Source organism: Cyprinus carpio, chromosome A7 (genome assembly GCF_018340385.1).
Source record: "Cyprinus carpio isolate SPL01 chromosome A7, ASM1834038v1, whole genome shotgun sequence".
NCBI lineage: Eukaryota > Metazoa > Chordata > Actinopteri > Cypriniformes > Cyprinidae > Cyprinus > Cyprinus carpio.
In genome coordinates this window covers 8,456,343-8,469,088 of record NC_056578.1, presented here as the reverse complement: position 1 = coordinate 8,469,088, position 12,746 = coordinate 8,456,343, and the positions used below count along the sequence as shown (strand labels likewise).

Sequence of the window (12,746 nt, the reverse complement as noted above, 5' to 3'; positions counted from 1 at the left end):
CCAGCCCACAGCTAGTGTTCAGCCACTGGGAGGTAAATGAATGAATGAATGAATGAATGAATGAATTATTGTGGTTGCACAATGATTCCTGTAGCTTTTATGTCTAGACTCCCCTGTCCAACTAAAGTCAATTTGACACACTCAATATATAGATTTTAAAAACTGTCAACTGATCCATCAGAAATGGTTTCCACCTTAGTTGTCAGTATCTGCAAAATCCAATATCCCTTGACCTCTTTAATAATTAATGAAGGAATGAATGCATAAACAAGTTTATGAATGTGTAGAAATTTAATAAATGATTAAGCAAATGAATGAGTATAAATGATGAATGAATGAATAATGAACAAATTAGTAAACAAATAACTGCAGCAATTGAAGAATAAATGAATGAGTTAATTAACAGACAAATAAGAGAACTAATAAATGAATGTATGAATACTGAATGAATGTGCTAATGAATCAGTGTGAATGAATGAACAAACAATATGCTTGTTTGCATTATATTTCATATATGCTTCATATTGCTTCGTATTTCATCTGCTTTCTATTTTTGTGGAAATATTTTTTGATGAATAGAATAAAAAATCAATTAAAATTTCAAAAAAAATCTTGCTGACACCAAACTTTTGAACAGTAGCGTATGAATGAACAAACAACAGCAAACTGATGAATGGATGAGATGTTTGTCCTTTGCTCTTTGACTAGGTAAACATGTGTTCAGTTATCTCACCATCAGTCAGTGCTTTCTTTTGTGCACAGTGTTAGTTTACTGGACCAGACAGGACGTACACCGCAAAGATACTGAACCCAGTGCCAGACATTCATATCCATACAGACACCTGATAATATGTGATTATACGTGGCTGGAAAACTCTATGGGCAGGCCAATATATCTGATCCATTCATATTGATCTGATGTCAAACGTCAGTACTGCTGATCTGGCAAAAGTGTGTTTACCTTGAGAGTGTTGAGCAGTCAGCGAATGAGTCGTGTGTGTGTGACTGTGAACCCAGAGAGCGCGCTGGATTGATCTGTGCATTACAGACATGAGGCAGAGACACGTACACGGTGTAGTGCTGGAGCACTTTTAGTGATGCTCAACCATCAGGGCTGAGCGGCATTCAGAGTTGAAATGACAATTAATTGAAATTCAAATAAATTCATGTAACTAATTGGATGGATGGATGGATGGATGGATGGATGGAACGAACGAACGATAGATAGATAGATAGATAGATAGATAGATAGATAGATAGATGTTGCTAATAGTGTGAGCTGAATGAGTGAATCAGGTGTTATTCTTTGTAAATCTTCACTGATCCTTTAACTCAATGGTGTGGAGGCGTTCAGTCAAGTGTATTTTTAGCAGAGTGTTCCTTAAGTGGGAGTTCACTGTGAGTTAGTAGATGCTGTGTGTGTGTGTGTGTGTGTGTGTGTGTGTGTGTGTGTGTGTGTGTGTGTTTGTCGAGGGATTGGCGTGAAAGAGGATCAAAGGCTGTAGACGCCACATGTGTGCCTTCTTTAACCCGACGGCTGGCTGGACGTGTTCTCTACACGGAGTTCTGCGGCCATATGGCGCTGCTGTCAGGCAGGATGATGGGTCGAGCTAAGCTGGACATGATACACACACACACACACACAAAGGGCATATAAGGTCGTCTGCTACTTCACAAAACAGTTGCACCACTTTTTCATGCTGTCTCTGAGTGCAGAAACATGCATCTTATTCACCACAGTCCTAATATTAGTGTGCAAATATAACAGTATTTCAAAGACTTAATTGAATTGATCATGATTAAAATTAAATCACGATCATAGCTAACGGGATTTGAACTTACAACCTCATAGTTACCTTCAATCCTTCGCTAAACTGCAGCACTCCTGATCGATCAGTCCTCTGTATCATCTGACAGCTGATGAATTTAGGGTGAGATTTAGTGCTAATCGTAAAGCTGTTTCATATGCATGTCTGGAATACTTGATTCTGATTGGTCAACTGTGGCATTCTGCGGTCAGACATTTTTGTGTTTTGACGCTTGACTGCCTAATTGACCCAGGAAACTGATTTCCTGCAAAGCTTTGTAACTTCATTTCATACTACTCTGCATTCTCTATTAGTCTTGCATAATAAAATAATTTAGTAAATAGAAGTAATAATAAATAAATAAATAATATGGTCAGTAATAAATAAAAAATAATAATATTGCAGCGAAAAGAAGGCTCATTTATTTATCTGGGACTTATAATAAAAAATAATATTGTGGTTAATGCATTTATTTATTTATAGGTTTATTATTTATATTATGTAGTTTTTTGTCAGTTAGTTTTTTGTCAGTGATATATATATAACATATATACATATATATATATTTTTTTTTTTTCTTTTTTTTGATAATGCAATACGTTGCTGAAGCATGAGTGTCGAATTAACTTTATTCTGGCAGAGGCATTTTACTTGATTTAAATTTTGATTAAATTTACTTGATAAGCCATGAATAATGTTCTATATCTCTACAAGAAAAGGTAATAATCTCCTCTGTTGCATGAGGTTTCTTGTACTTATTGTGTTTGAGTACAGTGTGAGTAACACACACACACACATACACACACATGACTCAAATTGTCCGCTTGTCTTGGTACTTGCAGACTGTGTTTGCCTTGCTGGAGGAGGGTAATTCAATTCCATGTTTAATTCAAACCTTGCCTTGCTAGATTTTGAGGCCTGTTGCATTTTCAATTCTTCTAAATGTGGCCTTTGTCCATAGAGAAAAGACTAAAGACAGTGTAAAGCGACAGTGCAGCCCGTTTTGTCCTACTCTCTCTCTCTCTCTCTCTTTCTCTCTCTCTCTCTCTCTGTGTGTGTGTGTGTGTGTGTGTGTGTGTGTGTGTGTGTGTGTGTGTGTGTGTGTGAAGTGTCTCCTCTTACAGCTGAACTGCTGTTATTCTGTTCTCTTTTCTGTGGATATTTTATGGGTCTTAAGGTGCTTGTTTTGACTGCAGAACTTCTACAAATCTGTGTTGTTTTGCGAGACCTACTAAAGAGTTTATAAGAATAGTTGAAAAAAATGAAAAATCTGTTATCATCTACTGACTGTCATTCTGTTTCATGTCCTGTGTATGACTTTTTTCATCTTTAAAACAAAAGATGATCACAATGTTCACTTCTCTTTTCCGTATGACATAATAATTAAGTTGTACAAAATTAAATTTGTACATCTTTTCCATACAAAGAAAACAAATAGTGTCCATTGACTATCAATAAAGGACAGAAGCAGCAGGATGAAAGTCCCCCCCACCAGTATATATTTATTTAAATGTACACTACAGTTCAAATGTCTGTAAGTACTTTTTTTACTTTTATTCAGCAAAGATGCATTAAATAGATTTTTTTTTTAAAATGGCGATAAAGACATTTATAATGTCACACATTATAACAAAAAATGCTGTTCTTTTGGATTTTTTTAGTAACCAAAACATAATGAAAAAAAAATGTATCATGGTTTCCACTAAAATATGATGCAGCACAAATTTTTTCAACATTGATAATAACAAGAAATGTTTCTTGAGCAGCAAATTAGAATGATTTCTGAAGGACCATGTGACACTGAATAAAAACTCAGCTTTGGCATCATAGGAATAAATTACATTTTAAATGTATTATTTTAACAAGTTTTCACAACATTACAGATTTTATAATAAGTAAATAAATAAATGCAGTATGTATTAACCTGCATTTCACAATATTACTTTTCATTATATTACTTACAACATTACCCTTTTTTACTGTATTTTTTGATCAAATAAATGCAACCTTGGTGAACATAAAAGACTTTCAAAAATATGAAATGCATTACTGGCTCTAAACTTTTGAAAGGTAGTGTATCTCTGTATGTATTTATATTTATATATTTTTATATATGATCTGAACTCATACAGTAACTTCAAGATGTGCCAGACTTGTATCACATTAAATATTATTGTTTATAACATCTCATGACTCAATATCTATGATGTCAGACCTGGCTTGATTGGCACACTATATTTAAATATATGTAGAGAGGAAGAGTTTCAGTGAAAGCTATAGATACATAGAGAGAGAGATTCTGCTAAATGTCTCACTTTGCGCTCCTCAGAATGTCATATGGGTTTGAAATTATATTTTCGGCTGAATGCACCCTCTAAGCAGCATTTTGTCAACTTTGAACATGGTTTCTCACTGGATGTTTTTGTACAGTGGAAACGACGGTTATTGATATGTGGTTTTGCGGTTGCACAAGTGTCCTCCTGCTAAAGGCATTATACGGATCTGTTTCAGGGCGACTGATACGTCAGAAAATGAAGTTAAATTATAACTGACAGGAGTCTTATAAAGTTGGTCCGGATAGCATTTCCTCATCGCTTTTTTTTTTTTTGTGTCGATCTCTCACCTGTCTCGTTCTCTTTCTTTCTCCCGGATCACAGAGTTGACATGCTGGACGCTGCACCATTACTGTGAAAACCGTATCTCAGAGAACCTACATACTCCATCTGACAGCCTGCATGCATGCATGTGTGTGTGGGCAGATGTCAAGCTTTGACAGCAGCACATCCATTGAGAGAGTGTGTTTGTGTGTGTGTGTGTGTGTGTGTGTGTGTGTGTGTGTGTGTGTGTGTGTGTGTGTGTGTGTGTGTTTGTGTGTGTGTTTGTGTGTGTGTGTGTGTGTGTGTGTGTGTGTGTGTTCGTTCCCTACTGTGCCGAGAGCCCATTAGACACATATGCCAGGGCCGCGAATCCGCCCTCAATCTGTCTGCCAAGCGTCTGCCCGCCCCTGCCATAAGACACACACACACACACTAATCAGTGCTGGCCATGAGCGAGACACATGCAGGTCCACCTAATCTAATTGTGCGAGATGGACAAAGAAATGGACTAATGAATGTTTGTGTGTGTGTGTGTGTGTGTGTGTGTGTGTGTGTGTGTGTGTGTGTGTGTGTGTGTGTAACACTAGGCCGTTGTGCAATTCTGACACACATTTGGTGTCATTCAGTGTTGCTGCTGCTATCAAACACACACTCAACCCTGTCGTGGACAGCGGCAGACGGTCACTCATGAAAACCTACCGTCTCACTACATTTTCATTCACTGGATTATGTAAAAATTATCCTATTCTAGTGCAATCAGAATAATGACTCATTGAACAACAGACAACCTTGAGAGTAAATAAATAACAGCGAATAATGAGTTGTTTGCAGTTTAATTGTTAGAGGAACATTGTTTGGAAAATTACATGGATGGATTGATGGATGGGTGGGTGGATGGGTGGATGGATGGATGGATGGATGGATGGGTGGATAGATGGGTGTGGATGGATAAATGGGTAAATGGGTGGATGGGTGGATGGGTGGGTGGGTGGATGGGTAGGTAGATGTGGATGGGTGGATGGTGGATAAATGGGTGGGTGGATGGTTGGATGGGTGGATGGGTGGGTGGATGGATGGATGGTTGGGTGGTTGGATGGGTGGATGGGTGGGTGGATGGATGGATGGATGGATGGATGGATGGGTAGGTGGATGGATGGATGGGTAGGTGGATGGATGGATGGATGGATGGATGGATGGGTGGATAAATGAGTGGATGGGTGGATGGATGGGTGGGTATGGATGGATGGATGGGTGTGGATGGGTGGATAAATGAGTGGATGGGTGGATGGATGGGTGGGTGGATGGATGGGTGGGTGGGTGGAATGGATGGATGGGATGGATGGATGGATGGATAGATAGATAGATAGATAGATAGATAGATAGATAGATAGATAGATAGATAGATAGATAGATAGATAGATAGATAGATAGATAGATAGATAGATTAAAATTAATTTGAAAAAAAATCCTATTGACCCTAAAAAAATTGTTAAACCCTGAAAACTGTATGTAACAGGGTAACGTAAAATCTATTTACTACAGACTATTCTAAAATAGACTATTCTAGCCAGTATTTGTGTTGTGTGTTTCTCTGACTTCTCTTAGGAGACAGTATTGTTAGCTTAGCAACATGCTACCTATTTTAATCAACAGTGATTTAGTTTTCTCATGCAGTTTGTGTGAAGAATGCTATTTGTGAGTTGCAGCTCATGTAGAACATTCCAGATCCAAGTCATTTATGAGGTTTCATGACAATCACAATGCTGTCTATGTAGGCAGAGACAGAGCGTGTGTTTGTGTGTGTTTGTGTATGTTTGTGTACACATCACAGACAAGTGACAAGTGCCCTGTCACTTGTTGGGTTGTGCTTGAATGAGTGCACACACAAGACAAAAGCTCTTTAGTGGAGGAAAAAAAAAGAGTGATGGCAACCCAAACTGTAAGAGAGAGGGACTGGTAGCATATGACAAAGGAGAATAAGCAAGCAGATATCAAATCAAAGATCAGCTCTCAGGAAGCTCTTTTGCTCGTGCTCGGCGGCCGTTTAAATGCTAATTGTCTGTAAGCATGTGCGGCAGTGATGCTCCTGAAGCGCTGTACTGGTTCGGTTTGCAGTCGATCATTGTGTAAATCGGGCCGTTGTTGGCCTCTGCCATCTGTCCCGAGGTAACAGAGCCCACGCCGTGGGGCCTCTCTGGGACCAGGTGCAGGGGCCCCGCTGGACTCTTACAGTAATTGTACCACTCGCACTATTGTCTGAGCATGAGGTCATATTGTGTGTGTGTGTGTGTGTGTGTGTGTGTGTGTGTGTGTTGCTGCAGGGATTGCGTCATCCATCAAGCACCTGCTCCCAGTGCTGTGTGTGTGTGTGTGCTGGTACATGCTCTCACTGGTGTGTGTGTGTGCTGTGTGTGTGTGTGTGTGCTGGTACATGCTCTCACTGTGCCTCGTATAATGACCATTATGTGTATCTCTTCACAGCAGACAATTGTGTAGTCTAGTTCTGCCCTGGAACGACTCATTTTCTTTTTATAATGAGAGGGAGGAAGACAAAGAGAGAAATATTGTGCTGACTGACTCACAAATCAACTAAACACTATAAAAATGTGCCATTACTTGTGATAAAATTTAGATCTTATATTCTGAAAATTTACTAACACTTTACATTGGTGTGTGTATTACGTATGACATTAGGGGTAAATATTTGGATATTTTGACCGAAATCATAGTAGGTTCATGTTAACAGTATTACAGTTCAGTACAATCAATCAAAAGTTTGTTCAATTCAATCAAAAGTTATTTATTTAGAATAATGTTATAGGCATGTGCTAATGCATATTCAAATAGAATAAATTACATTGACGTGTGTGTGTGTGTGTTCGTGTTTGATTATTTATCTATTAATTAATTAATTATTTTAATAATTGTGTTCATTCCTTTTTTTTTCTTTTTTTTTTTTTTGCTTAAGGAAATTAAATGTGGCAAATAGATATTTTTAATTTTATTTAAATTAAAATCATGTTTATTTATTTATTCATTTTGTGTTTAGTAATCTATTTCGGATAATCCAGCAAATTTTTTACATTGTTTTTTTTATTTTTTTTTTACTGTTTCATTTATAGTTTCTTTAAGTTTATTCATATATTTATTTGTATTTAATAATAGTAGTAATGCCAATTTTGATCAGTTCAGACCATAATCATTTTATAAGTACATTCAATATAAATTTGTTTTATATATTGCAGATAATTCAGTGAATTAAATACATTTAATACAGCATTTTTTGCAAACGAAAATATATATATTTTTTAGTTTATTTGTTACATCATTACTTCTATAGTAAATAGTCATGGTAATGCTTATTTTGGATAATCCAGTAATTCATCTATTTATTTTGTGTGTGTGTGTGTGTGTGTGTGTGTGTGTGTGTGTGTGTGTGTGTGTGTGTGTGTGTGTGTGTGTGTTTGTGTGTGTGTGTTGTGTGTGTGGTGTGTTGTGTTTTTTAGGTCATCGGCAGTGATCCATTCTGGGTTCCCACTACTGAAGAGGAGTACTTACACTTTGGAGAAAAAGCAGACTCGGCCAATCAGGCTCTGAAATACAGGAACGCCGTTCGCAGACGCAAAGGCCTCTACGTGGAGGAGAAGCTCGTAGAACATGCGGAAAAACAGCGAACTCTCAGCAAGAACAAATAAAGCCAATGATCCTCACTCTGAAAACATGAGCAGAATGAATTTCAGGAATCCCATTCTTATGTCAACTGCTGCATTAAATTCAATGCAACAATATATATGAGAATGGTTTTGCACAGTTGTTTAATTTATTTAATTGTTCTACTCGTGTTTTTACAGTATGACTTTACAGTATCGCTCTCTGATGACCATCCAGTTGACTGAAACTGATTCAGTCATTATCAACAGAAATCGACAAAAATCCGTTCAGTTTTTAACAGACCACGGGTTTCATTTATAATGGATCTCATGATTTCCTTTTGCAAATCGGTTGAGAAACCAATGTTCAAAATGTTAATGGTTCAGTGACTGAAACTCATTAACTAATATCAGTTAAGTCTGCTGAGAGATTTCAACTACAACTGAACATCAAGTCTTTATTCTATGCTATATGCATCTATTGTAAAAAAAGTGATGTGCTATTAAGTAATTAAGCAATTGCAGTGCACTCTGAAACCTAATGTTGTAAATATTAGACAGCAATTAAAGTCAGTTACACAGTTTGAGACATTTTAAGGAGCAGACAGAAGGAATAGATTGTTTGATTTGTGCTTTTCCCTTCACATGTTCCTAGACTACCATTCCTTCCTCAGTTATTGAACCCAACAATTAAAGGGACAAGCTTTCAAATCATGCTGGATCTCCTTACGTGTTTGGGGTCTGACGTTGCATAATTTTAGAGTGCTCTTGAAATACAGTTTCAATTAGATTAAAGTGAAGTGCCCTGAAATGAATTCCATCGTGACTCCCTTTTGGTTTACAAACGTTTAAACCCTTGATTTAATTTGTGTGGAACACAGCTTTAATGGCACTAGGAGAAGGATTAGACTTTTTTTTTTTAATAAGAAAGAGCAAATATCTTGCGAGGAGCTCCCAAAATACTACAGCCTACAGAATAGCACTCGTGCGAAATCACTACCGAGATTTAGGAAATCATTTTGCATTTTAATCATGTCATTTAATAATCATAAAGTTGATTTAAAATTAATATTATTTTTTATCTTGGAGGTTTTTTTTGTTGTTGTTAATATTCTGGGATTTTTTTTTGTTGTTGTAATATTTTTTTTTGTTGTTGTTTTTTTTTTATTTACATGTAATAATAATTATTATTATTGTTGTTGTTGTTGTTATATGTAAATAAAAAAAATCTCCATGTAAATGTAATATAATATTGTATGTATTATTATTATATGTTAATAAAATATTTTACAGAACAGGTTTGTACTCTATTATAAATTAAAGCCTGTGTCTAAAATAATACCAACTTTGAAGTTGTAATATTATTTAGGGCGTATACACTTATCTTAAAGCGATTTTATAATACTCAAAAAATAACAGCAGACTCAGACCTTTCCAAGGATTGTTTGTTGCCCATTATATTGATTCTTTAATAATGATTTTGTTGACAGCCCCACTGAGGGGAGGGAATGACCGCCATAAAAAAGTACCATTTCCATGGTAACGCAATGTCTATTTCAAAATTTTTCTGAAATCTTGGGTTCTCTCGTTCAAAAATGATATATAATTTATGATGATTACTAAAAGAAGTTCGACAAAAAAAAAGAGCGAGCGCCAAGCGTCCCACAGGTGGGACGGTCTTTAAGGGGTTAAAGCGATTTATAAAAAAGCAACTTCTTCTTCTTTAATTGATTGACATGACAGCCTGATCTTTAAAAATGACTAAATACCTACTTAAACTTCTTCTTCTTCTTCTTCTTCTTCTTCTTCTTCTTCTTTTGTTTGTAAGCTAGATCAGTAAAATTTAAGATGTCCTTTTAATTACATTGCACAAGTTCACGGTTAATTGAAAAACACACAGACTAAATAACAGCAATAAACAACAAAAAATGAAGCATTCAGTATTTTTTACATACACATTTTTGTTACTTTGAACATCTCAAATTTGGGTATGGATGATGATGATTATATTGAGTCCATTTTAAGCTAAAGCAAACCTTAAAGGCTGTTAAATTGCTGTTTTGTACTGTTTCAACTTACTTGCAAAGAAATTAGCCAAGGAAGCCGGCATGGAAATTAAAATTAAAACACCAAATAACCATAATGATTATAATTGGCTCTTTTATAGTGTTTGACGTTAAATCATAATTTTGACTGTATGCATGGATCATAATGCAACATTTTGAAGAGAGATCGTCTTCAAAATGATTCATCAAACATCTGAAGCCTGCATTGCTCTTTTTTTCACAGCACACACAGCTAATATTTCAGTAGCGAGGACTGATCCCAGATCAGATGTTGAGTGCAAAGGTCATTTCTGCAGTGGAGGGTAATGACCTGCACGTTGCATTAAGCTAATGGCGCTAATTTAGTGCATCGAAAGCCTTCAGATGCTGCAGATAAAACTCTTAACCAATGCAAATGGCAAATTCCACTCAAGCCTTCACGGCTATTAGACTCAAGAGCTTATTTATGGCTTCAGACTCGTCATAATGGCCATGTGGGGGGAATTAGGGGGACGAGATGTATGGCAGCACTGCGCCAGCGGCGTCTGGAGAACAGGTCCCTTGCATTTATTTAAGAACTTTAACGTTCCCGTTTTTTCAGAAGTGAAAATCCCATTCATTTTCTCTATAGTGAACTTGACTTTGATTGGTGATGTATATATTTTTGTTTTTAAGACAGATTCACTATAAGCTCTGATATTTGCTTCTGTCAAAGCCACAAGTCTGTGTCATTTTTTAACGTGTTTTGATTCTTGATTAAAAAAAAAAAAAAATGACACTACCCATAATTCTAAAGAGAGATTCACCAATCAGAGTTGCTGTTACCATGGAAACCAAAATTTGGTGGTTACAGAATTCACCAGTGACCTCCCACTGTGCTCCCACGATGCTCTCTGCTAATGATGTAATCAAGTCAGTTTGAAAAAGTCTCTTATGCTCACCAAAGGCTGCATTTATTTCATAAAAAATACTGTAAAAATAGTCAAATATTATTACAATTTAAAATAGCAGTTTTCTTTTTTATTATATTGTATAATATAACTTATTCCTGTGATCAAAGCTGAATTTTCAGCATCATTACTCCAGTCTTCAGTGTCACATGATCCTTCAGAAATCAGTCAAATATACTGATTTGCTGCTCAGGAAGCATTTCTTAATGTTATCAGTATTGAAAACAGCTGTGCTGCTTGATATTTTAAGGATTCTTTGATAAACTGAAGCAGCATTTATTTAAAATAGATAAATTTACTGTAACTTTTGATTAATTTAATGTGTCCTTGATTAAAATTATTAATTTCATTAACAAAAATCATACAGACCCCAAACTATTAAACAAAATCAAATTATTAAACTATTATTTTATTGCTATTGTTTGCTTACAATACTGACTTTTGGTCAAAAGTATACCTATTTTCTTAAGTTACATTGCTTGATTCAAAAACAATGCTTCATGGGAAAAATTGTTAATTCCATTGTTTATTTATTTAATTATTTTTTTATTTCCCCCATTCATTAGTACCTTTTTTTTTTTGCCTCAGGTCCAAATTTCCATTGTTATTCATCCTATGTCTTAAATTCCCAGTGAGCACTAACAAATCTAGCTATGTCTGTTTTGAAAGGTGAAGTATGTCTTTTTTGATATTGAAATGTTTTCGTAGGTTGACGTCCCAAAGAACGAACGCTGGGACTTTCTGGAGTTTTTAAAACATCACAGCAACTATAGACTCGACCAATGCCGAGTGTTTTACAAACATCTGCTTTAGATATATTATTAATAATGCCATGTTAAATGGTTGATTAGCTTAAGTGTAGTCTGTTGCCAAGCAGCAGGATGATCTGAGCTGACTCTTGCAGCGTGTTGAGTTGTACTGACATGTGTTCACAGGTGTGAGGGTCTATAGCATCAAACACCACTCATCCAGGCAGATTAGAGAGCGATTTATAATAAGACATATCAGTGCAGTTCATCTCCAACTGAGGAGCAGCTGTGTGCTGAAAATCATATTTTCTAAAGTTGATAAGCTTATGAAGTCCTGGATCTGCAGACCTTCAGTGGAACTAAAAAAATAAATAAAAAATGACAAGATGTCATACTGTTTTATAATGTTATTTTTTCCGGTTTTGAGTCATTTGTTTTGAACGTGTTTTGTTATATAATGTGAGATTTATCATTCATATTTTCATCTGATTCAGTAATGTGGGGCCAGTTGCATAAACACAGTCATTATGTAAAGTCTTAGGACCTACTCTGACTAACTAGCAGTTAGAGATAATGTGTTTTTACTTTTACTTTTCAAGTCATTTATATATATATATATATATATATATATATATATATATATATATAATGGATGACTAACTTTTAAATAAAACTATGATTAAAAAAAACAAAAAAAAAAACCGTTAATTGAAATAAAGCTTTAAAATAAAATATGGATATTTGAAGACCTGGACTATTATAAATGCAAACTGAAAATAAGTTGATGTATATTACTAACTGAAATTAAACTAAAACTGAAATAAATAAAAAATGTCAAAATTCAGACTATAATAGTATATAAATATTACTAAAATAACACTGCAAACTTGTATTCAGTGTTATTTTAGTATCATTAGGATACCATTATATATTTTTTAATTATATAT

General features: G+C 35.4%; 1 protein-coding gene across 1 annotated transcript in view; it reads left to right on the top strand.

Moving 5' to 3' along the window:
• LOC109046564 (elongation factor-like GTPase 1) overlaps positions 1-8,769 on the top strand; it is a 90,250-nt gene extending 81,481 nt beyond the window's left edge. Inside the window, exons 19-20 of the mRNA XM_042759483.1 lie at positions 1-32; positions 7,912-8,769. The exon at positions 1-32 is cut by the window's left edge and continues 153 nt beyond it. Of these exons, the coding sequence (XP_042615417.1) occupies positions 1-32; positions 7,912-8,100 (221 nt within the window). The 3' untranslated portion in view covers positions 8,101-8,769. The remainder of the gene's footprint in view (positions 33-7,911) is intronic.
• Positions 8,770-12,746: the final 3,977 nt, after the last annotated feature.